The 26,304-nt window shown below is 37.8% G+C and overlaps 1 protein-coding gene across 1 annotated transcript in view; it reads right to left on the reverse strand.

The window, feature by feature from the left end:
- LOC120535852 (alpha-2-macroglobulin-like protein 1) overlaps nt 1-26,304 on the reverse strand; it is a 117,030-nt gene that overhangs the window by 53,780 nt on the left and 36,946 nt on the right. The window contains exons 11-17 of the mRNA XM_039763967.1: nt 24,857-25,024; nt 21,380-21,610; nt 16,034-16,097; nt 11,775-11,914; nt 7,407-7,556; nt 5,847-6,005; nt 437-536 (exon numbers count right to left, since the gene is read on the reverse strand). Coding sequence (XP_039619901.1) covers nt 437-536; nt 5,847-6,005; nt 7,407-7,556; nt 11,775-11,914; nt 16,034-16,097; nt 21,380-21,610; nt 24,857-25,024 — 1,012 coding nt within the window. The remainder of the gene's footprint in view (nt 1-436; nt 537-5,846; nt 6,006-7,406; nt 7,557-11,774; nt 11,915-16,033; nt 16,098-21,379; nt 21,611-24,856; nt 25,025-26,304) is intronic.

The following is a 26,304-nucleotide window of genomic DNA, read 5'->3' on the forward strand; positions in this document are numbered from 1 at the left end:
ATAAACAATATGTGGTTAATTTCAGTGTTAATGATAAAGCCGCGTTAGGGATGTGGATCTAAAAAAGAAAGGGAATCCACACTGGAACAAAAGCACTCCTTTGACGCTGGGTGCCGCCAGTTTGTAAAACCAAGCGGAGAACTTGCATACACCAGGGTTTGAGCTAGTGTGAAAATGTGCGTGACTTTACGCCAAGTTTAGGTTTTATATATCTCGATTTGAGTGTGGAAATTGGAGTATGCGACATTTTTGTGCATACGCACCGTTTATACATGAGGCCCCTGGAATCTGAAACTTGTAGTCAAATAAATATTATGTCAAACTGTTCAATTATCTGAATGTTTATTATTCTATTAATTTTCCATTTTCTTCTCCATTTCATCAAATTAACAAATGTGAAACTATAAGCATTAATTTTAAAAATGTTATAACATACAACGAGGAGAACTGTTCACTGATAATGAATACAGTACATGTGGCAAACAGGTAACTGGGTTGTTTTCATCAGAATAGGTCAGTAACTTTAAGCCCAGGCTCTGCAAATGAAGGAAAAGAAAAAATATAAATTATGTTAAACTAGTTCAGTTACTGTAGCAGTTATACAATACTCTTCTCTGAACACAGGCTAGAGTTCTTACATATAAAACAGTAGTGGAGTTTTGGCATAAAAATTCTGTTTTTTTATGTTTGTGTTTTTTCAGTACAGGCTCCACTCCTCAAATACAACCCCGGGCTTATAACTTACCAAATGGAGAATGTGAAGGGGACATACAGGTGTAGGTTGGTTTCTGGGGATGAAACAAAAAGGGCTTATTATGTTCTCTCGGAGGACAGAGCTGAGCCGCCCATTGGGACTGAGGTCCCAGATAAATATGGGCTATCCCCAGTCCAGCAGGTAAAAATAATAAAAAACTGGACATTTGATCCAGAGAGATCAGTCCAGGACCAGGCTATGGCCCTCTGGGAGCAGGTGGCTGTATGGCTAAGGCCATTTGAATTAATCACCTGCCAAATAGTTTAACAGGTAGCCTGTCTCCTCCTTTTAAAAGGCCTCTGTAAAAACTTTGCCCAGCCTGACTGGGGTGAATTCCATTCTATGGAAGAGTTTATAAAGCTCTTGAAAACACCCGAGCCAGTCTCAAAATCTGGGAGAGCAGAAAGCCCCTCTAGTGGATTCCCTAGAGATCACGTCCTACTGAATAAGTCTCTTACACATACATCGGAGCCTGTTTCTGAGTTCCCAGGCCACTGGGCGTGCAACCTACCCGGGAGTAAGACGGGATGTAAGTGGATGGGGGGAGATAGTTTGTGTGCTCTTGCCAACCCCCTGACGTGTTCAAATACAGGATCTGTAATCATTAAAGGTTATAAACTCCTTGCCTAGTTTGATTCCGGCAGCAACGTTTTCATTATTGATTCCTGATATGTTTTACCGCGACAGAGAATTAAAAAAAAGACCTGTATTAAATGTATTCACAAAATGTATGTTTTGTGAGCCAGGGAGGATCGCTAAAAAAACATCCCATGGCGATCCACCCTAATCCTCCCTTCTCAGCGATTCTAGGACGGGACTGGTCAGAAAATAAATGCGGTAAACTACTGACTACTCCTGATAAAAACTTAGGCCTCGTTGTAGATGGGGATAACTCGTGTCAAGCTGTCTCCACGGTGTGTACACACCTGGCAGAGAGAGATATGGAAGCCCACAAGGAGGACGGGGAGATTCCTGGTCCGTCGCAGGCAAAAACGTCATCCACCCACGCCTCTACGATCTGGGAGGAATCCCCTCCCCTTGAGGTCAGACCGGACCCTCTGTCCGACATTCAAACAAACACCGGCTTCTTTTAAAAGGGAGCAGTGGAACAATGACTCCCTGAAATTTGCAAAAAATGCAGTAGTCCTTGTCAACGGCCAATGCACACACCAGCCCATGCCACAAGAACCTCACTTTGTAATAGAAAATGATCTATTATATCAGGTCGCGGAACATGGGGCGGAGGTTCGGAAACTGTTGTTAATTTCACAAACTTACCTGCAGCAGGTTTGTGAATTAGCTCACGCCCACCTCCTTGGAGGCCATTTAGGCTCCGAAAAAACTTTAGAGATGATTAAGCTCAGATTTTATTGGCCGGGAATTAATGAGGAGATTCGCCGTTTTTGTATTTCTTGTCCAGAATGTCAATTGCGGCAAATTCCTAGAAAGGACCGTGCTCTTCTCATTCCCCATCACTTAATTAATGTCCCCTTTGAACGAATCGGGGTCGATATTATAGGACTCTTGGATCCCTCAGCCCGAGGACATAAATATATATTAGTCCTCGTGGATTACGCGACCCGATATCCGGAAGCTGTTCCCTTGCACTCAGCTACATCTAAAGCAACCGCATGGGAACTAGTAGGAGTATTTGCGCGTGTTGGTATTCCTAAAGAAGTCCTAACGGACCAAGGAACACCTTTTACCTCGGAGACGTTCAGGGAAACGGCCAAGTTAATGAAAATAAAGCACTTAAAGACCGCGGTGTATCATCCTCAAACCGACGGTCTAGTGGAGAGGTTTAATCAGACTCTCAAGCAGATGCTTCGCAAGGTGGTCAGCGGCGATGGGAGGAATTGGGATCAACTCCTCCCCCTCGTTCTCTTTGCCTATCGGGAAGTCCCACAAGCCTCTACTGGGTTCTCTCCTTTTTAATTGTTATACGGACGACAACCCCGAGGTATGTTGGATATTTTGAAAGAAGGTTGGGAAGGAGAGGCTCTTCTCTCTACAAATATTTTGGAATATATTGCACAGTTACACAATAGATTTGAGAAAAATATACCTATTTTAAAAAGTCATATGGAAGAGGCACAAGCAGCACAGGCCCGTTATTACGATCGTGGCATGACACTCCGAGAATTCCAGCCGGGGATCGTGTCATGGTATTAATTCCTACCTCTCATTCTAAATTACTTGCCCATTGGCAAGGCCCTTATGAAATTAAGGAGAGAAAAGGATTGGTCGACTGTTTGGTGAAACAACCCAATCATAGACCAACTGAGCGAGTTTATCAAGTGAACTTGCTGAAGCTGTGGAAGGAGAGGGAACCAGACCCCTCCTCCGCTCAGCCCTGCTCATTCTTTGCTCACATAGACACCCTTAATTTCGGCGAGGAATTAACCTGTAGACAAAGACAGGAGCTGGAATCAGTTATCCTGTTCGTCTCAGAGGTGGTGAGTGAAAAACCCGGAAGGACCTCTCGGATTGTGCTCTACATAGTGATTGAACCGGGGTTATAGTCTGAGAGCACCCCTATAGACTTCCTGAGGCAAAGAAAGCAGAAGTGAGCTGGAAATCAAGCGAATGCTGGAACTAGGAGTGATTGAGGAAAGTTATAGTCCCTGGTCCAGCCCAGTTGTCTTGGTTAGTAAGCCTGACGGCAGTTGGAGGTTTTGCAATGACTTCTGTCAGCTTTACCAGGTCTCCCTTTTTGCTGCTTATCCCATGCCTCGCATGGATGACCTCCTTGAGAGACTTGGACAAGCTGAATTTTTGACCACACTTGACATGACAAAAGGGTACTAGCAGATTCCTTTAACGGACTCCACAAAGGTCAAGACCGCGTTCAGCACTCCTAGCGGACACTGGCAGTATCGTGTTCTTCCATTCGGGTTACACGGGGCTCCTGCGACTTTCCAGCGTCTGGTGGACAAAGTGCTCCAACCCCATAATGCGTATAGTGCTGCCTATCTGGATGACGTAGTCATCTATTCCAGCACATGGAAGGAACACGTACAGCAGGTCACTGCGGTATTGCGGACACTAGGAGAAGCGGGGCTTCGTATTAATCCCAAGAAATATTTTTTTTTGGATTGAAAGAAGGTAAATATTTGGGCTACCTGGTGGGTCGGGGTACTGTGAAACCACAGTGTTCAAAAATAGATGCCATTGTTAAATGATCCCGTCCAAAAACCAAGAGGCAGGTCCAAGCCTTTCTCGGGTTAGCCAGGTACTACCGCCGGTTTGTACCTCGGTTTTTAGAGAGAGCGGCGCCCTTGACTGATCTTACAAAGAAGAGGGCTCTTAATCATGTGGTTTGGACTGACAAGGCGGACGCTGCATTTAGTGACTTAAAACAGGCTCTTACGTCAGCACCAATATTAAAAGCTCCTAATTTTTCTCTCCCTTTAATTCTCCAGACGGACACTTCGGACACAGGCTTGGGTGCCGTGCTGAGCCAAAGCATCGATGGTGTTGAACACCCCATCATGTGCCTAAGCCGGAAACTGTTGGATCGAGAGACCAGGTATGCAGCGGTGAAAAGGGAAGCCTTTGTGATCAAATGCAGGCGATTATGCATTTGAGGTACTACCTCTTAGGCCGGGAGTTCACTCTAGTGACGGATCATGCTCCTTTACAGTGGATGGCCCTTCACAAGGAGCCAAATCCACGGGTTACTAGGTGGTTTCTTGACCTTCAACCTTACAAGTTTTTGCTTATTCATCGTAAGAGTTCTCTCCATGCCAACTCTGATGCTCTCTCTCGTGCCCACGACCTCTCGGTACAGGACGCCCGACCCGATGGGTCTGGTCTGAGGGGGGAGCCTTGTTACACACATGCGAGTAGGAGGCAGCTAAAGGGCTCGAGTAATTGTAATAAAACATCCGACCAGGGGGTGGCGGAGTGCGCTGACTGTCTTTCTCAGTTCCCTACAGACCTTTCCCTGGCAAATCCTGTTACAGCGCCTCTGAAGACGTCACTTCCGAAGCCGGCCCCTTTGATGATGTCACTTTTGGGTCCGGCCCCTTTGATGATGTCACTTCCGAAGCTGGCCCCTTTGATGACGTCATTTCCAAAGCCGGCCCTTTTGATGACATCAGTTCCTCTCAAGACCTTTAAAGTCTCCATCTTAGGCTACTATAGTCAGTTCTGTTTTGGACTCTGTGATATGCACATTGTTTGTTTGATAAAGAAAACCCTTTTGCAGCTGGGAAGAACAATATATGGGTGGCTGCCCCAAACCTTTATAATGTCTTGGACTCGTTTTTATGACAACAGATATGATACAAGAAAACTCACAGTTCACGTCCCAAGAAAATCAAACAATGGAATGGTGTCCCTGTTCTGTTTTGATTGACATCAAATCATTGTGATACGCCTATGAGGAAGTTACATGCAGATTCTTTTTACCTTACTTTGTAAAAATGATGACTTTACAACTTCCTTTCTGCTTACTTTACCAGAACAATGATAAACAGGAAGGTTACTCTTAATTTTTTAAAATTACTTAAGAACAGGACATGTGAATTCAGCATTCAGCTATTTTGTTCTTCTTAGATTTGTGGGCCAGTAACGTAACTAAATGTGTCATATTTGGCTACAAAAATAATGTATATTTCATAAGATTGTTCAGAGTTGCTGAATCCTTACAGGAAAAACACCTCCATTTCTTAAGCAGTAGTGATAAACAAACCCCACAGAGTTCGCTTTGTCCTGAGTTTGGCAAAATAATGGAATTGCTTGGGAACTTTACCCAAACTCTGTGCAGTGTTTTAAAGTAAATGAAGAAGTTGGAGCTGAACTATGTCTGAGTGTATTATAATGGTGTCATTTAAGTAACCCTGAGGGCTAGGGAAGCAGCTGCCAGCTATGCTGGACTTATTATTATTCTGATCACTATGTCACTTTCTTTCAATCAACAAAAGACACAAAAAGAAATACTGTAAACAAAATACAACAAACAGCCATAAACTACCAATAAGTACATAAAATATAGATCATTACGCTGAGTGTTAGTTTTTTTATTTAATAAAAAGTAAGGAAAGGAGAAGCTATCACACAGAAAAACTAAAGATAATTTTGTTCTTACCTTAAAAATGCTAAAAATATTTTCTGAATAGTGTTTAAAATAACGTTTTGAAGGCTTCCGTAGAGGGCGCCGAAAATGGTTAAAACAGAGATTTGGTTCATAGTCATCTACTTTATGACTGTAGCCATTCATTTTCTGAAAAGGGATCCGATTATAAATCTGGGAATCAAGTCAAACAGGAACCTTGTGAGCAACATAAGCTGTGACAATGATATAAAAAAGACCTAATAGATTATAGGTTTCAACAGAGGCATAAAGCAGTTAGGAAAAAGCTTTAATATACATAAAGTGCCATAAAAAATGATGTACTCATTTTCTGAATATCTGCATTATTGCACTTTTTACAATACATTTCAGTAAATAACTTAAAATAGTTTAATAAGCACAGAGTGAGAGAAAAGAATATTTTAGAATGTTTTCTTCTTTCATTATCTATCGGCCCAGATCTCGGTTTTAAGTACAAATGTTCTAGCAGCACATCCTTCCACAACAAAAAGAAATTTCTCAGTACTGCAAGAAAAATGCTATTGATTGTTAATTCAATTTATTTACAAAGTTGTATGGTGCTATTCACTGGAAACAATCTCAGAGAGCTAGACTTGGAAAGAGTAATAAAGTAATTTCAAAGGCTTTAGGACTCTATAAACTGTAGCTTGTATCATTGTCACAGAATAACAAGAAATCGCAAAGATTTGTTCTTTTCCTTCTATTCTTTTCTTTTTTTTTTAACTGTTATCTACTTGCTAGTATGTGGCAATAGTAGGTGGCTCCGTTGTACAATGGTTGGCTAAGATGCCATGCATTACAAGCAGGAGGTATGCCTGATGTTTGCATGGAAGTGTGTGGGATTATGATGGGCACAATGACTTCCTTTACAATGATCCTCTACTCTGACACCCCACAGTGTAGTTTTCTGAGCCTACTGCTGTAACTATTATTCAGTTTAGATTAACTGATGACTGGTATTATCCAAGTGTAAGTTTGTTTTCCTGGTAAGGATTGTCAGTTTCTTCTACCAAATACTGCTGAGATGGGATTTCAGCCCCATGTGACTCTGAATTAGGACATGTTTGTTCAGAAAAATGAATGGCTGTAAAATTAGCTAACTGCTTAATGAATAAATAAACTTAAGTTCAATTTACTTTCAATAAACCATATACTGCAATTAAGTGTTTACTGCTAGTCTAGACATGAAACCATCCAACACATAATGATAGAACAATACTTCACACAGTACGTCGGCAAAAAGAGACCGCAATGATGAAAAACAATAACAATAAGTATGCAATGATACATTAAATAAACATGCAACAAAAATGATTAAAAAAACAGGTACTGTATATTAAGTAAAAAAAAAAGCGCTGTATATTAAGTAAAAAAAAAAGCGCAATATACACCTAAGTAGACAATAATAGCAAGGCAATATGTATAACTAAGCTGCAAAAGACTCATTAATTAGGTCTGTGATCATTTTCTATATTGTGCAACATTTGCAAAATTTTCTATCGATTTCCAAAGATTATTGCAACTTCCATAGACTATAATTAATAATCGACATACCACATCTGCAGTCAGCTCATGGCTGGAATCCATTAACAAAACACTTTTATCAACAGAGCGAACAGAACACAACGATCCTGGCTTAGCTTGCAGGTGCAGATTAGTATCACCACCAGGAAGCTCACGGGGTGAAGAAAACCTCAGTTCTACCTGCATATCAAACAGAAATAAGTCAATAAGCAGGATAACAAAAGAAATGTAGCATTTAGGAAGCAAAAATTATATTTTAAAATAAAACTGAGATATTTTTAAAAGTGATGGTCCTAAACAGTTTGTAGCTCTTGCTAATTTGCCTATTTGGGTCAACATAAAGCTGAAAAAACACTGCTTTATTTAAAACTACTATTGCGGCAGATACAGCAGATGTTGCACATAGAGCCCTTTAAAAAAACAATTCACAGAACAAATTCTAGCAATATAGCATGGCATTTTGTCCATCTCATGAGTACTATGTGTGCATTTAAAAGAAACCTGGTTTAATTTTGAATTAAGTCAGTTATGATGAACTGCTGGTTTTCTTTGCACTTGATAATTATTATATTAGGTCATAATTCAAAATGCTGAAATTAAAATGTGCTGCTCAACCTAAGCTTTACTTGAAATGTCTGAATAACAGTAGATGATAAGTAAAAACTGCTTAACTTTCTTCTCAGGAATTTGTATTTGGTTGACAACAAACTTACCTGTCACATTGCACAGAAGTGAGAAATCCTTTTTGAAAATAAAAGTGTTATTTGATGCCCTCATAGATTATCTGCTATTTACATATTTTAAGCAGATTCTTACTGTTGACAAATCACTTGGGCTGTGGAAAGGTTGTTTGGCAAGCAAAATGTACCTTACTAAATTAGGTATCTCTGCTGAACAGTAGGTAAAGTTAATGGTAGCTTGAAAAAATAGCCTAGAGACTTAAAACTGGTGAACTACTAAGACTGCTAAGGTGTTTTATATTTTTAATTTACTAGGGGGGTCTGCCCCCTGCTTGCTTTGCTCGCCAACCTCCAGGCAGGCACTACATGCTAGCCACTTTGCTCGCGTATGAGGAAACGGATGATCAAAATTAAACAGATTGTTGTTTTCATGGGAATTGTAACATATGCATAATAGAACTATTTTACATTACAGCGAGTAATTAACCATGGCATAAATTAGTAAGACATAACAAATTGAAAGAAAATTATGTTTGATGTTGCATAAGAGGTTTTCGTTGCATTATACATTTTCATTCTGTTTGGCTTTGAAATTAACATGCAAATACTTTTTAAACTTACACTTTTACTGTAAAACTTCAGTAAAAACAATATTTGGAATTAACTTTTTTTTAAATATTGCATTGAATTTTGATTCCGTGTTTGGACTTACATTGTGACAATGCAACGTATAACTGCCCGTGAGTGAATATCATTTCTTTCTCTCTAATAAATAAACCAACTTTTTCGAATGTTTGTCCTTGTGATTAGTTACATTTCATAGCAAATGCTATTCTAACGGGAAACTGTAAATGTTTTAATATGAATAGCATATCAAGATCTCCTTTGGTGTCTACACATTTCTTCTGTTGATAACCATTCGGAATAAAATTCTTCAATAAGATTCGGACATAATAAGTCTTCTTTTATTGGGAACTTAAAAGTAAATGTAAAAATTTATATGAGTTGAGAGTGCAGGAACTGTGTCACGAATGAGAAGTGAGAGTACTGTGGCCATGGAACGTTAACCGGAAGTGGTTGAGAGAGGGGTGGAACCCCTTCTACCAACTTGAAAAAATCTCTTGGTAATAGTGTCGTCTTGTCTCAAAATTTCCTTTTATAATAGAGAGATTTATACAATGTTTTTCTGTATAATCTCTATATATGTATTCAATTTTTTTTTTCTTAGTTTCACCATCACAGGTAAAAAATATCTGATAATGTGAAAATGATTATGTGTCAGAATTTTTTTAAATGTTTTTCCCTCTCTTTCTCTTCTCTCTTTCACTTTTTCTCAAAACAGAGTGATGAAGTATAATCTCTTTATGATTTTAAACATTAGACATTGCTCTGCTTGAGGGATCACTTGCTGTTCTTGTTTTGTGCTCTTTTCCCTATCCAGACTTTTAACACTGCGTTATATCTCTCTCTCTTTCTCTCTCTGCAATTTATAATTTCAGATGATGTTTGTGTTTTCCGTGGCATCCACATTCCTATTGCATACTCTAGATCTCTGTTGGTTTCATCATAACAACTATTCATGGTGGCTCTAAAATCGGTACTGACCCCTACTCTCTTTTCTGTTTCTTTTTCCGGTTTCTTTGTGGTGGTGGCCTGCGCCACCTCCACCTACTCAAAGCTTCATGATGCTCCAACAATGATGGACGGATTAAAAGGAAGAAGTCTACGTGACCATCATCATCATCAAGCCCTTCCGTGAGAATCCTAAATCCAAAGAGGACTGTTTCATTTATGTTAGGTAGAATGCCCAGAGGGGACTGGGCGGTCTCATGGTCTGGAATCCCTACAGATTTTATTTTTTCTCCAGCCGTCTGGAGTTTTTGTTTTTCTGTCCCCCCTGGCCATTGAACCTTACTCTTATTCGATGTTAATGTTGATTTATTTTTTATAATTATGTCTGTCATTTTTCTATTCTTTAATATGTAAAGCACTTTGAGCTACTGTTTGTATGAAAATGTGCTATATAAATAAATGTTGTTGTTGTTGTTGTTCACCACATGTAATATCTTCGCCAGTAAATAAAGATTTTCTCTTGAAAATCAAAACACAGTTTTTTAGCTAACTTGGTTTGTCTAAGGGATTCTTTTTAGACAATAAGGGTATTTTTGAGTATGAGTTTACCCCATAATGAAAGGGCACTATATCTAGGGGTGATTCCTGCATATTTTGTTCATTGCAATTGAGTTTGACACAATTACCACATAATAATAACTTGGGCTACACAGACTCAGAAAATGGACAGATGGGTGTATTTTATTGTAGTAAAAAGAACATCTATGAATAAAACAAACATTAAGAAACATAAAAAACACATAATATTCTCAAATCCTGCTTATTCAGCTGTGGCAATCAATACAAAGTTTAAAAATAATTTCAAATCTATATGAACATATTGTTTGTTGTTCATGTATGTATAATGTTTGGACTGGAAAGCCAGTAAGGCAGATATTAAAATAAAACTATTTATATAGATAAGCTATTTGTTGTTCTCACATTTAGTATAAAAAAATTCACAAAATACTAAAACAATAATTTTGTTCACTTTATAAACGTCTGTCGTTTTTTTAGGCATGCACTTTTCAAATGAAATTTGTCAATATTTTTATAGCACCTTTTAAGACTAGAATTACCAAAGGCTAATAAATAAATAAAACCTCCTTAAATCCGTTTGCACATCTCTGTCAGTGTCTTTTGTGTTTTACATGTGTCGATCAACACAAGCACCAAGCAGCCTGCTATCCTGCTATCATAGGCTTTGGTAATTCTAGTGTTAAAGCAGACTCATTTCATAACCATTTACATGGAATTTAAGCTTAAAATCTGTATTTTTTTTACTTTCTTTGTGTGCCTCTTGTTCTTTATAAATTGGGACAAAATTTTAGAAAATATTATCTTATTTTCACATGAGATATTTTTGCTCACATAAAGGCCACCCACTGTTTTAAAGTCAAAAAAATAAAATTAGCTAGAGGTCCTAATCTGAGACCTTTAAATATTGTCACAAATTTGATGATTAAACTAGGTATACAGTACAGGAAATAGGTGTGGCTAGAACTGTTAGAAGAAAACAGAATCATGAACCATACCTGATCCCAGCCAGTAAATCAACTGTACAAACCAACAGCCAGTTGTCTCTAGATATAGAAGAGATTACACTTCAGGCAGTGTTTAAGTTTACACTTTACAATATTTCAGAATCAAGGCACTTGTGTTTTTCCCTTTCAGACCAGAGCTCTTCTTTTATTTTAATTTTACAGTAACATAGAGGGCAGTGTTGATGTTCAATTTCGTAGATCAGACCAATGTCAGGGATATCTCGAAACTACTGGAAGGGCAGGTATAGTTGTTCCAGCTACATTTATCCAACCAAAATACTATCCATACTGAAATAATGGCAGTAAGAAGAGAGACTCAAAGCACACCCCAAAACGTTAAGAGGTTTCTGTGGTAAGACCTGCCTTTGTGTGGCAGTAACTGAACTACCAACACAGTTCAGAAATTACTATTTATAAATGCCAGGACAAGAAAGTGCTTTATGGAAGATTCTATTAACTTATAAAAAGGCAAAAATGATGTTTGAATAACTAGTAAATAATACGCCATGAAGTGCCACTACCCACAATAAAAAACACATTGATGTGTTTTAAGATGCACTTACCTTGTTCTTAAAACATTTTTTAACTTTAAAATTGTTACTATCTGCAATTATTTCTCCACTTGGCAAAATGGCATAAATGACAACTTGAGCAAATGGTGAGACATTGTAAGTGACAGGAAATGTGAAATCAAACGATCCTTCTAATGATGCAACATCAGTCCAGTCATCGAAACATACAAAAGATAAAAAATAAAGAATATCAACAAATTATAAATAAATTAAGCAAGTTCTGAACTTTAAATTATACTTTTTTGAGTATTATTACTACATTGTTTCTGGTAATTTGCTAGATCCCTGTAAAATACACTGATACATGCTTCCTGCAATGATTTCAACTTGTTAATCACAAAACACAATAAAACTTATTCTTCTTTCAGCTGCTCCCATTTGGGGACACCACAGTGGATCATCTTCTTCCACATCTTTCTGTCCTCTGCATCGTGTTCTGTTACGCCCATCACCTGCATGTCCCCTCTCACCACATCCATAAACTTTCTCTTAGGCCTTCCTCTTTTTCTCTTGCCTGTCAACTCTGTCATTAGCATCTTTCTCCCAATTTATTTCTAATCCTATACATCCTTGTTACACCCAGTGTAAATCTCAGCATCTTTAACCCTGCTACCTCCAACTCTGTCTCCTGCATTCTCGTCTCACTACCATCCCATAGACCTTCCCTTTCACTCTTGCTGATATCCATCTGTCACAATCACTCCTGACACTCTTCTCCACCCATTCCATCCTCCCTGTACTCTCTTTTTCACCTCTCTTCCACAATCCCCATTACTCTATATTGTTGATCCCAAGTATTTAAACTCATCCACCTTCGCCAACTCGACTCCTTGTGTCTTCACCATTCCACTGACCTCCCTCTCATTTACACACATGTATTCTGTCTTCTTCCTACAGACCTTCATTCCTGTCCTCTCCAGAGCAAATCTCCACCTCTCCAGGGTCTCCTCAACCTGCTCCCTACTATTGCTACAGATCACAGTGTCATCAGCAAACATCATAGTCCACAGGGACTCATGTCTAATCTCGTCTGTCAACCTGTCCATCACCACTGCAAATCAAATAAGAAAGGGCTCAGAGCCGATCCCTGAAATAATCCTACCTCCACCTTGAATGCATCTGTCACTCCTACCGCAGACCTCACCATGGTCACACTTCCCTCGTACATATCCTGTACAACTCTTACGTACTGCTCTGCCATTCCTGATTTACTCATACAATACCACACGTCCTCTCGAGGCACACTGTTATATGCTTTCTCCAAGTCCACAAAGACGCAATGCAACTTCTTCTGGTCTTCTCTATACTTCTCTATCAACACTCTCAGTGCAAACATTGCATCTGTGGTGCACTTTCTTGGCATGAAACCGTACTGCTGCTCACTAATAAATGCCTCACTTCGTAACCTAGCTTCCACTACTTTTTCCCATAACTTCATGCTGTGGCTCATCAATTTTATCTCTCTGCAGTCCTACACATCCCCCTTATTCTTAAATATTGGTAGCAGTACACTTCTTCTCCACTCCTCAGGCATCCTCTCGCATTTCAATATTCCATTAAGTAGTCTGGTTAAAAACTCCACTGCCATCTCTCCTAAACACCTCCATACTTCCGCAGGTATATCATGTGGATCAATGGCTTTTCCATTCTTCATCCTCTTCATAGCTGTCCTTACTTCCTCCTTGCTAATCCGTCGCACTTCCTGATTCACTATCTCCACATCATCTAACCTCTTCTCTTTCTCATTCTCTTCATTCATCAGCCTCTCAAAGTACTCTTTCCATCTGCTCAACACACTCTCCTCGCTTGTGAATATGTTTTCATCTTTATCCTTTATTATCCTAACCTGCTGCATATCTTTCCCAGCTTGGTCTCTCTGTCTGGGGGGCGCGTGGCTCCGTCAAGGGGGGCGCGTTTGACCTCGGGGAACATGCTTTTTTTTCTTTTAAATTTTTTTTGAATTTAGAATGCACTTTAAATCTTTTCTGTTACATTTAATAAAGCTATTCTTTGTTGTAAATTGGTCCATATTTCTTTCTTTTTGTATTCTCTTATACGTTAATAAGGATACAGTGTTATGCAGAGGTGTACTTATAACAATTTTATAGACAAATGATACTATTTATAGTTGCGCGGGCGCGAGATGTTTTTTTCTTCCTAGGGGGGGCATGACAGAAAATAATTGAGAAGCACTGGTCTAGCCAATCGGTACAGCTACTTTTCTCCTTCCTTAGTGTCCAACCTCTCATACGACTCATCATACGCCTTTTCTTTAAGCCTTCGCCCCCTCTCTATTCACCTTGCACCTTATCTCCTTGTACTCTTGTCTACTTTCTGCATTTCTTTGACTATCCCACTTCTTCTTTGCCTATCCCACTTCTTCTTTGTCATCCTCTTACTCTGTATACTCTCCTGTACTTCCCCATTCCACCACCAGGTTTCCTTTTCCTCCTTCCTCTGTGCAGATATCATGCCAAGCACTCTTCTTGCTGTCACCTTTACTACATCTTCTGTAGTTGCCCAACTGTCTGGTAACTCTTCACTGCCACCCAGTGCCTGTCTCACCTCCTCCCTAAAATCAACCGTGCAGTCTTCCTTTTTCAACATCCACTATTTGATCATTGGCTCTGCTCTCACTCTTTTCCTCTTCTTGATCTCTAATGTCATCCTACACTGCTTAACTATACTTTCTCATGCCACCACTTTGCAGTCTTCAATCTCTTTCAGATTGACTCTTCTGCATAGGATGTAATCTGCCTGTGTGCATCTTCCTCCACTGTTGTACGTCACCCTATATTCCTCCCTCTTCTTAAAATATGTATTCACCACAGCCATGTCCATTCTTTTGGCAAAATCCACTATCCTCTGACCTTCTTCATTCCTCTCCTTGACACCATACCTACCCATCACCTCCTCTGTTCCTTTCACCAATGTCCACTGAAATCTGCTTCATTCACCACTTTCTGTCCCTTGGGTACACTGTTCATTACTTCATCCAACTCATTCCAAAAATCTGAGTTTTTTCTTTCTCATCCATTGCACACCCAACTTGCGGGGCATATGCACCAACACCATTCATCATCACACCTCCAATTTCCAGCTTCATAATCATTACTCTGTCTGACACTCTTTTCACCTCCAAAACACTCTTGACATACTGTTCCTTCAGAATATCCCCTACTCCATTTCTCCTCCTATCCATACCATGATAGAACAATTTGAATCTACCTCTGACCCACCTGGCCTTACACCCCTTCCATTTAGTCTTTTGCATGCACAATATATCAACCTTCCTTCTCTCCATCATATCTGCTAGCTCTCTCCTCTTACCAGTCATACTGCCAACATTCAAAGTTCCTACCCTCAGTTACCTTCCTTCTCTCTTCCTGTCTCCGGACTGTCTCTCCCCTCTTCTTCTCCTTCGGCCAACAGTAGCCCAATTTCTGCCAGCACCCTGTTGGCTAACAGTACTGGTGGCGGTCATTGTTAAGCAGGGGCTTGACCGATCCAGTATGGAAATTTGTATTGTTGTCCGCATATTGATTTGGCAAAATTTTACACCAGATGCCCTACCTGACGTAACCCTCCCCATTTATCCAGGCTTGGGACGAAGGCACGAAGAAAAACACTGGTTTGTGCATCCCATGTGGGTGGTTCACAAAAGACAATAAAACAATCTGTAGTAAATGATAAAACTGCCGTTTTGAATGATAGATGGCATTAGTTTATTAGTGATTATGCAGATTTTAGGTTTAAACTAGCCTTATAGGGTCGCTGAAAGCAAAACATCCAGGTTTCAAATTTTAATCTTATATTAACATTATTTACAAATAAAATTTATAGCATGCCATTCTGAAGTTTGGGTCAAAAAAAAGGGTCCAATCACAGCCAATTTTTTGACTTATAATTAATGTAACATGCATGGTTTTGGGGTGTGGAAGGAAAATTGTTGTACCTAGAGTAAATCGCAAATCAGAGCATTTATACCTGGATCTCTGTACTTTGCTAGATGTGCGTAGCACAGTTGCACAGTGAAATCACTTTTGAAGAACAGGTTTAACATCTGCAACATGATTGTCTCATCCTATGGCCAGCGATCTCCTTACTTAAGCAGCATTATGTGCCTTTTGTTAGTACTGACTTCATTTTAAACATACATTTAAAAGAATTTAGTTGATGACTGTAGCTAAAGGTTTACAAGCAAATTTTTTTTCTGTCATCTTTGCAAAGCTCATTTGGAAACATTTTACCTTCTCTGTCTTTCAAGTGAGTCTGAAGTCTTCCATTGATTGCAATGCCTCCTTTTGCTACTACCTAATAAAAAGAAAAACAAAGCCCAGTTCTCTTCTGAGCAATATAATTGCGCCTATTGAGTAAATACATTAGTGTCATGAGATTTCATGTGAAAATAACTCGTTATTATGTTTTGTAATGGAGCTTATTTGTACAATAATCTTATTATTAAGAAAAGCTTTAAAACATATTGAATGTGTCCACTTTTCACGCCAATTATATTATCGAGTATTAATATTTTGAGTGTTTTGAGATGATTCCAAAACAGCATATTCATATTTTTCTTTGAAGGTTAAAAAAACGCAAAAAGCAAACTGTTGTTGTGAGATTCCCCAACTACTCAGTTCATCTTCTTTAACCTTTCAGCCTCAGGGACATGGTTTCACCACGAAAAGTCATTGCCAAGCCCCATTTCTGACATCCTGAATGTTGATGCCCAGATGTGAATTGCTGTCTTTGTTCTGAAGACAACAATAACCAAGGAAGACATGCTTATGATCACTTACATTCTTTCACTCTATGGAAGTGTATTTCTTTATATTGCAAAGATATTTCTTTCTGTTGCCAGTAAGAAAAAAGATTGAGGAGGTGAGTAGCATGCAGTTAAAGTCAAAGTCAAAGTGAACTTTATTGTCATCTCAACCATATTCAAGTATACAGATAGACGAAATTGCAAAGCTCAGGGTCCACAGTGTAACAACATGATGTGCAAATAATAAATTAAAAATAGAATTAATATTTAAAAATGTAAAAATTAAAAATTAAAACACAAACAAGACAAGACATTGTGCAAAGATAGGACAAAGAAGTAGCAGCAATATTGATGTGTAAGATATGTAATATAATAAATAAATAAATAATAAATAATAGATATAGATAATACAGAGATTATCAGTGTATGATAATAGTTGTTTAAGACATTTGTAAACAATGACAAGGACAGGTCAGAATGTTAAGTGACAAGAACTGAACAGGCATTATAGGCATCCATCCATTAATCAATCCATCTTCTTAATCTGCTTATTGGACACAAGGCAGAAATGGTCCCCAAACAGGGTGCCAGTCCATTACAGGGTGAATACACACACACTTGTGCCACTTTAGCAAGGAAAATTAACATAAGTTTAATCTGGCTGAAATTTAGTAAATTTAGTACAGATGTTTTAGCATAGGCAGAGTGGTAGTGCAGAGTTGTCATTCTGGCATTACAGTGGAGTTTGCATGTTCTCCCCATGTTTTAAGGATTGACTGCTACCAGCGTCTGTGTCAGTTCAATTTAATCACTCAAAAACATTTTGCTCAGTTTTTTTATTATTATATCCTCAACAAAACTGACTCGTCTTGCATTAAAAAAATGAAAACTGGTTTGTGGCGCTTCAATCTGCTGTATCGTATATTTTATCTTTTTCATTTTCATAATTTTTTTTCTTGTGCATTACCATGACACACCATTAAAAAGGTGACTTGCTTCTTTCAAAGAGGCTTTAATTACAAATGCAATGCACTGTAAACAGTTCAGTTCAGATTTGTTATGTGTAGAAAGTACACTGAAACTCATATTTTCTTTTTTTTTTACTATGCTGCCCCTTGGAGTGCATCACTTTCTGTAAGCTATGTAAAATAACAATACAGGATGTAATGAGCTTGCTAGGCATTGAGTTGTCATAATTTCACACACAACAGCTGTTGCAAGCAGATAAGCCTGGTAAAATGCTAAATAGAATCTCTGGTAAAATGTATTATTTTCAATTTACTTGTCACAAGCATGCCCCAGAAACCTGAAAAGCACATTTTCTTAGATCTAAACTTTTGTTATTTGAAAGTGGACATATTTATAAATTTTAAGGCTTTTCTTTACAAAGGATCCTTGGTACCCATTCGCTTTAAGCAAGAGCGGTAGTTGTTTTTTTAAGTTTAAAATAATTAAACTTAAAGTACAGTTTCATATGGCAAACTAATATATATGACCGTTATGAAGAAATAACTTTGTATTGAAAAATACAGAACTTACCCTTTAACATTTTTAGCTTTATCTTACACTAGTAAAATACTTATATTAGTAAAATACAGTGCTTCGCACTGGAGAAGCAGTGTGTTAAAGAAGCAATGAAAAAGAAAAGGAAACATTTTGAATATAACGTAACATGATTGTCAATGTAATTGTTTTGTCACTGTTGTGAGTGATGAGTGTTGCTGTCATATATATATATATATATATATATATATATATATACATATCCATACATACACACACACACACACACACACATATATATATATATATACACATACATACAGTCTTTGGGGTGCGAGCAACTGTTGCTGGGGGTGCCAGAATCCATGAAGGAAGAAAAATGAAAAACATTATTTGTACAAAATCTTAATTTATTTATCCATTCCTAAATAATTAAATGGGCAGGCTATTTCGTATCAGTGCAATATGCTGCTTGTTAAAACGGATGACTCCCGCTCTTACGTGCAAGTCTGCCTGGATATTATGAACTATCGTATCTGTTCAAGTTCTATTTAAATTTTAAATAGAAGGAATTTTTATTTAGTCAACAGAATATTATTACGGAATAAATCAACTCAAACCTTAAATAACTTATAATATTTTGCTCTCCATAAAAATATATCCTGTCTAAATTATACAAGTTAGAAATAAAGTAAATGTTAAAAGAACAAACATTGAAATTTCTTTACTCTTATGTAATATTATATAACAAATAAACTTAAATTTTAAATATCCCAAAAGATTTTGCTCTCCATAAAAATATATCCTGTCAAAATTATACAAATTCAAATATGAACATGGTGCATAACAAAACCTGGAAATATAAATTAAATTTGTTCTTTTCAGCAATAACAAATCAAATCATTCAGTTGCCTTTGCTCTTATGTCATTTTATCAGAGCTGGACGCCTGGCATCTTTTTTTGGCAACAAGTTCGTTTATGTTTGGTGTGAGGTTCTGTGTTGTGGAGATTCTCAGGATGGACTGCAGGTGCTCATCAGTGAGGCGACTCCTGTGTGCTGTTTGTTAGTCTTCATCACTGAGAAGAGCTTCTCACACAGATATGTGCTACCAAACATGCACAAGGTTCGAGCCGCATGTAGACGGAGCTGGAGCATTTCTGCGGGAATGGGGTGAATAAACTGTGTGGGCCGTGCAGTATCATACTTTGCCTTCAGTGTGCCATTACACTGCAGCTCAATCACCTCCATCTGAATCTGCACAGGTGCAGTTTCCACATCAACGCCAAATGGGTTGCGAAACAACTCAAAATTCTTTTTTTGTTCTTCAAAGTCACCAAAGCGGCGTGCGAACTCAGTGCTCAGTGCGCTCAGTTTATCAGCAAAGTGTGTATTTGGGAACACCGTTGTGCCGACTTGGTTCAACATTACTTGGCAACAGGGAAAGTGGGGCAAGTTGCACTAGTGCATTTGTGTTTCCCATAAAAGTAGCTTCACTTGGAATCACTTTGTGATTTTGCACGGGTAAAAACATCTGCTGAAGTGTCAGATTCTTCTTTAACTCTTCTGCTTTCTGTATCTTGTGCATTGCATTCAGGTCTTTCAGGTTATCTTGATGTTTTGTCTCATAGTGCCGTCTTAGATTAAATTCTGTAATTACAGCCACATTAGCTCCACAAATGAGACACACGGGTTTTCCGGCAATGTCAGTAAACATATACTCAGCCCCCCATTGGTTTTTAAAGGCTCTATTTTCAGAATCAACTTTTCTCTTCGGCATCGTGTAGGCTAGCTTCGCAATAACTTGCAGCATCATAAGCTAGACTTGATTAAAGCGGTAAGTGTTCAAAAAGGCAGCTGAAGCGCTGCATTATGGGATCTGTAGTTTATTGTTTTACCAGCTCTTCATATCGCCGGGCCATTAATAACAATAATATATAACATATATAACATATGGACTAAATAGAACTTGAAAAGAAATATTTTTTCGAATGTTATCGAGCAATTCAGATCGAGTTGACGCGCACTACAGTACATCGAGCCCACATGCTATTGTGGTTTTGCCTGCGTGCCTCAATAAGTTACCCTCCCCACGCTCTTACTTTTTTACCGTTCATCTAATGAATACACTGAGTATGGCTTTACCAAAACAATCATTGATCGTGAATAAAGTATCCATTATTCATAAAGCTTCAATTGGTGATCTGTCTTTCTGCGTTAACCGCATATTTTTTCATATGTCTCAAACCAAGGGGATGCAAGGCTAAAATGAATCGTAAAGCGCGCGTACATACTCAAGTGCATCCCCTCTCGGGAATCGAACCTCGGACGTCGGCGCTAGAGGCGAAACCTCTACTATTGCACCACAGCGTGTGGTTTGTCTATTTGAGTGTAGCAGTGTAATTCGGTTTTTGTTCAGCACTCTTTAAAACTGTTGCTTTTTGTCTGCGCACTGCGTCAGTTCACGTGAGCTGCTGAATATGGTTTTATATGTCACTCGCTCGCTTCTAATTGTTTCACTGCCTTCTTAATTATATAATGTATGTTTTCTTCAGCTTTTTTTGAGCTCTTCCTGGTTTTCTACGTACTGCGTTGACAGTCAGTTCACGTGATTACGTGGGAGGCGTGATGATGTCACACGAAACTCCACCCCCACGGCTTTCGAGCTCAACTCCATTACAGTATATGTAGAAAAATAGCTTCCAGTTATGACCATTACGCGTAGAATTTCGAAATGAAACCTGTCCAACTTTTGTAAGTAAGCTGTTAGGAATGAGCCTAACAAATTTCAGCCTTCTGCCTACACGGGTAGTTGGAGAAATAGTGATGAGTCAGTGAGTGAGTGAGTGAGTGAGTCAGTGAGGGCTTTGCCTTTTATTAGTATAGATAATTTCTAACTATGGTTCTCTCAGAATCAAAGCATGAGTTTATACATTCATCTGCCCTTCCATTTTCTAAACTGTTATTCTTCTCTGGGCCAGGGGTTAGCTGGTGACAACATTGGGCACAAAGAGGCAACCCACAGTGGACATGGTACTAGTAAACAAGGGCCATTTACAGCTACATTTGCTCACTTCAGGCCAATTTAGAACTGCCAGTTAATCTAACATGCATGTCTATGGAAAAACTGGAGTATCTGAAGAGAAAAGGTGGTGCAGACATGAGGAAACAATGCAGCTCTACACAGAGAACAACTGGGCCATGATTTAAATCTAGTCTCCTGGAGGACACAGAAAAAGGTTAACTATAAATGAATGCCAAAATATAAAAACTTTAAAAAGAATACTCATAACGGTAGACATTTTACATAAGGATTTTTTGGCTACTCACTTGGTAGAAGAACTCAACAAATGTTGCCCCCTCCTCAAGCTCATCTCTTTTTATGATGTAGTCGGTGATGATTTTCGCTTCTGTTTCACATTCAAGCTCCCCATTAATGTCTTGTATCTTTACAAAACTTTTGCTTATGGAGTAAAAGGGTTTTATAATAAGATCTGCACTATGATAACTGGGAGAGACCAAACCATAAGTGTAGGTTTCATTATCCTTTTTGTAATATGCCTGTAAATAAAATAAAGAATATTAAATATTATTTTTGTGACATGACAGGATTATTAAGGAAGAATGGTTTAAAATAATGGGGCAAATAATTTAGTTCTTCAACATACCACCTCCTTTTATGATTTTCTTATAATAAATAGATACTTTGTCTATTCAGATTTTAATTTCAATTAACGAGTATTTTGACGACAACTAATCATATTCAATTATTATCAATTAAAAAATATGCATCTAAAAAAATTCCATACAATACTTTTCGTACTGTAAAGTACCTTGAGATGAGATAGAAAAGGTCCTATATAAAAATGTGTTTATCTAGTACTGTAACGTAATTTATTATTGTAGCATTACAATATCATCAGATAAGAAAAAGAAAAATCTTGGAAGCGCTGACTGAATTCTTCCATGAGACATGTGATCACAGACACATATTTCCCCTTTTTAGGAGAAAGCTTGTATTCTGGAAAAGATTTTGGAGAGCGTGGGGAAGTAGTTGTGACTTAAAGAGATGGAGTTTCATACAGAATGCTTTCATGTTCGTTGTGGCACAAGCTGGTCTTTGTCTTTTAGGCAGTTGTTCAGTAAGATCAACTAAAAAAGCTAGGTCTGCCAACCATAGAGGGTCACTCAGCTCATGAAGAGGTCGGTCCTTCTCTTTCAAAAACTGGTTGATTTATGATTGTAGGGAATAAAACCACTGCAGTGTGGAGCCGCGGCTTAGCCAGCGCACATCAGAATGGTAGAGGAGGTCCCCGTATTCAGCATCAACAACAGATAGAAAAGCTTGAAATTCTTTGTGGTAGAGCCCTGTTTTCACAAAAGTGTTCATTGCATCATCAAGCTGGACTGTCTTGGCACATGAATTTCTTGGTGGATGATACAGTGCATTTTAATAGCCTCATTTCCACTCTCTTGCACCCTAGTGCACACCACAGATGCCATTCCTTTGCACTCACCTGACATTGATGAAGTCCGATCTGTTGTAATTCCACATAGCTTGTCCCATTAAGTCCCATCTTGTCAAGTGCATCTGACACAGCTTCAAAAATGTCCTTACCCATTGTTACTCCCTTAAAACATCAAAGATCAAGTAGCTCTTCTGTTATGTAAAAGTTTTCTGCACAAACTGTGTGGTGTTTGAGGCATCTGTGCTCTCATCACATGCAATCAAGTAAAAATCAAAAGCACAAGCTCTGTCTGACATTTAATGTTTTAATTCAGATGACAAATCTTCAATTCATCGCACAACTGTGTTTCTGGACAAGCTAACGTTGTTGAATTCCTGCATTTTCTCCAGGTAAATTATTCCTGCGACTTTAGTATGGCACTGTTTTATGGAGTCACCATTTGAGAAAGGTTTCCTGTGTCAGGCAATGAATTGCACTACCTCGTAACTAGCTAATGTGGCATTTTCTTTTGTGTTTTGTTAGCACGTAAAAAATACTGTTGTTGAGCTAGCAGACTAGCTGCCATTTGCTGAACTTTCTGTTCTCACTCGACACCAGTGTAGGACGTGTAGGTTGGATGTTTGATTTCTTAGTGTCACTGCAAATTATATACTCTTTCATTACTGCAATAGTTTAATTGCAAATCAAACAGACACACTTTCCCTTGACTTCTAGGAAGAAATACTCATTTTCCTACCGTGCCTGAAATTTTCTGCACTCACTTTCTATTTTTCGTTTCTTTGGTTCTGCCATTTTTGGTTACCTGTAGCAAAATTTTTCTTTGGCTGTGTTTATTATTTGAAGACGCTGTCTTACTCAAGACAGTAGCTCTGCCTTAGTTAAAACTAAGAAGTACAATACAGTTAAGAACAAGTTTTGTGTGTTGGCAATATTTCATTATATTTGTAGAATATTTTACATATTAAATATATTTTTAGAACACCCCTGGTCTATAAGGTATACAGTATCTTTATGTGCATTTCATTCACAGAATGAGGACTTTTGCCATATAATTTAAAATTTTGTTTATAGAATGAGATATTTCCCACCTAATTTGATTTTGTTTTATGGGTGTAACAAAGTACTGCTCACAGTCAATGGACAACTGACCCATGATGGGACATCGCACAGCTCATAGACAAAGATGGACAAAAGCAAGTGAGGATGCAGACAGAGCTCTATTGTGTAAAAAGATTACTAACTTTTTCTTTCAAACGAACAGAGAATTTAAGTGCAAACTTTGCTTAAAGTCTTTTAAAGAATGAAGAAAAAAATATTAATTAAAAAAATTTGAATATAAGTAAAAAATAAATAAGTATTAACTTTAAAAATAATCCTAATAAAAATCAAGTTCACAATGTAACCTGTCCTTTTCATTAGTAGGGAAAATCCCGCCTGCAAATTCTCCTGGCCTTGCCAACTCAGCCAGTACTCACAGAAAGACCACCCTGCCTGAGTCTCCCCCTTTCTGCCGCACCTCTCCATCTCCTCTGCTTCCTCAAATCCGTAGCAGACCTGACCCATCCTGGTCTTACAGACTCATCCACAAGCACCCTCCCTGCAATACTACAGATGCCTCATCAGTTTGGATATTGTCTCAGCCAGCCTCAAAAAGTACATCCAAAACTAGCTTCTCTTGTCTCTTTCACTTTCTTACCTCAATCACTGTGCCATATGGCAATTAATTCATCGATTTGGTGCACATGTGTACTGATATTAAACTGCCGAGCAAGGAATCACGAAAATATCAAGAAATTAACTCTTAATACATGCCCTGTGACATTTCCTGCTTCAGTGTTTAACTATAGAGAAATGCACACATTTACTTAATCAAGTATTAGCTAATTTGCATTGACTTTAGTACTTTACTTGAGACTGACATTCTAAATCATCAACTTAAGATAAAAAATTCTTACAGTCTGAGCTCAGACAAAGTTATTAAGTTGCAAAGCATCATAATGGAAGGTGAGGTTCTGAACCTGTAAGTGTAACCTTATAGTTTTCTACTTTCATTTATAGTGGAACACAATACACATCAAATTAACTAAAGAAATTGTGTACTGATCAACTGCATGGATTTAGACATTACTACATTTTGCAGATTTACTGTGAAGGACACTATTGCCAACAGACATTACAATCATTTTATTTCAGTATACAATTACAAAACATTTATCCCATTTTTGAGTTACATGCATGAGCTCATTAGTACCTTTTACTGCATGAAAGTAAGAACCTACAGTATTAACAAAAGCAGGTTATATTAAAAATAATAGGGTAGTTTAGAAAAGGTACATACCTTTAGTCTAACAGTACTGTAATACCAGGATGAAGTGTTCAATGAAAAAAAGGCCACACCATTCCCTTCTGTGTTCAAGACTTGGGTTTCTCTGATTCCAGATTGGGATATGTCAAGGAACACTTGTTCATTAGCCACTGGAGAGGATTCAGCTTGATTCACTTTTATCTAAGAAGTAGAGAAAAAAAATACTTAGAGTCCTGACATAAATTATTTGCAGACCAAAAACTATAATATTAATAGGAAACATAAGCACTAAAAATATATGTAACTGTATACTTAGAATGGTAAGTACTGTACCACAGAAACACTGGCAAGGCAAGAGGGTAATAGATATAGTATTGGTTGTGGATCTGATTTCACTGGTTCTCTGTTTTCCATTGTTACTTGATCTACATCAAAGTTATCATTTCAAGACAGTTATTTCCATTTAGCTAATCATCTTTAAAGTTTGTATCTGACTTCATTTATCAGGGACTGTATGTAAAAGCATCCACATTCCTCCCTTAGACTAAAAAATGAACCTTTCTTTTAACATTCACAACATTTGTGTAAAGTTCCTACAAGAATCTTTTGATCATTAGTATAAATAAATGGTGTGGTTTTATACATACTGTATATTTCATGCTTTATGATTTCAAAGAATATTTTGAAAGTTTATTGCCAAAATATGCATTTGATATACCTCCAGGACAGCAGAAGCATGATGAAATCAGATTGACTGAATATTGGCATGCCCTGCGAACTGCAAAATCTTCTAAAGGAATTTTGGTGTTTAATGTGAAAGATTTGTCATTAATACTCTGAACAAATCATTACGTCAGGGCAGGTTTCTTGATAAATGATTGCAGCACTCTAAAGCTTAGGTGATATTGTAATTTATCAGCATTTATGTTTACAGATGCAAAGTTTGGTCATATTGTATGTAGTTCACTTCATAGTAACCATATTAGTTAAAAGTGTCACTTTGTTATTCATCAGCAATATTATAAACTCACCGCATGCCAGTCTGCTAAATAAACATTATATCTGCAAACAACACACATAGACAATTCTGGCCACAAAACAATAGTAAAATTTTAAGACTTCTGTCTAAGAAATAAAGTGCAAAATCTCATATAGTATGAATGAAAATTTAAAAGGCATACAATTAGTGAGTTTGTAGAAATGTGTCTTAGGTGCTACAGATGCTAAAATATAGATAGATAGATAGATAGATAGATAGATAGATAGATAGATAGATAGATAGATAGATAGATAGATAGATAGATAGATAAGACTTTATTGTCTGTGCCCCAAAGGGGTCACAGAAATTTCCCTTTTGACACACTCATTAGACAAGCAAACCATAAAAAAAAAAAAAAAAGAAAACCTACTTCATCTGATTCAGAACAGATACTGCTGAGGGTACAAAAGATTATAAGATATATAAAATTAATTAAATATCA

The sequence above is a fragment of the Polypterus senegalus genome, chromosome 9, assembly GCF_016835505.1.
Source record: "Polypterus senegalus isolate Bchr_013 chromosome 9, ASM1683550v1, whole genome shotgun sequence".
NCBI lineage: Eukaryota > Metazoa > Chordata > Cladistia > Polypteriformes > Polypteridae > Polypterus > Polypterus senegalus.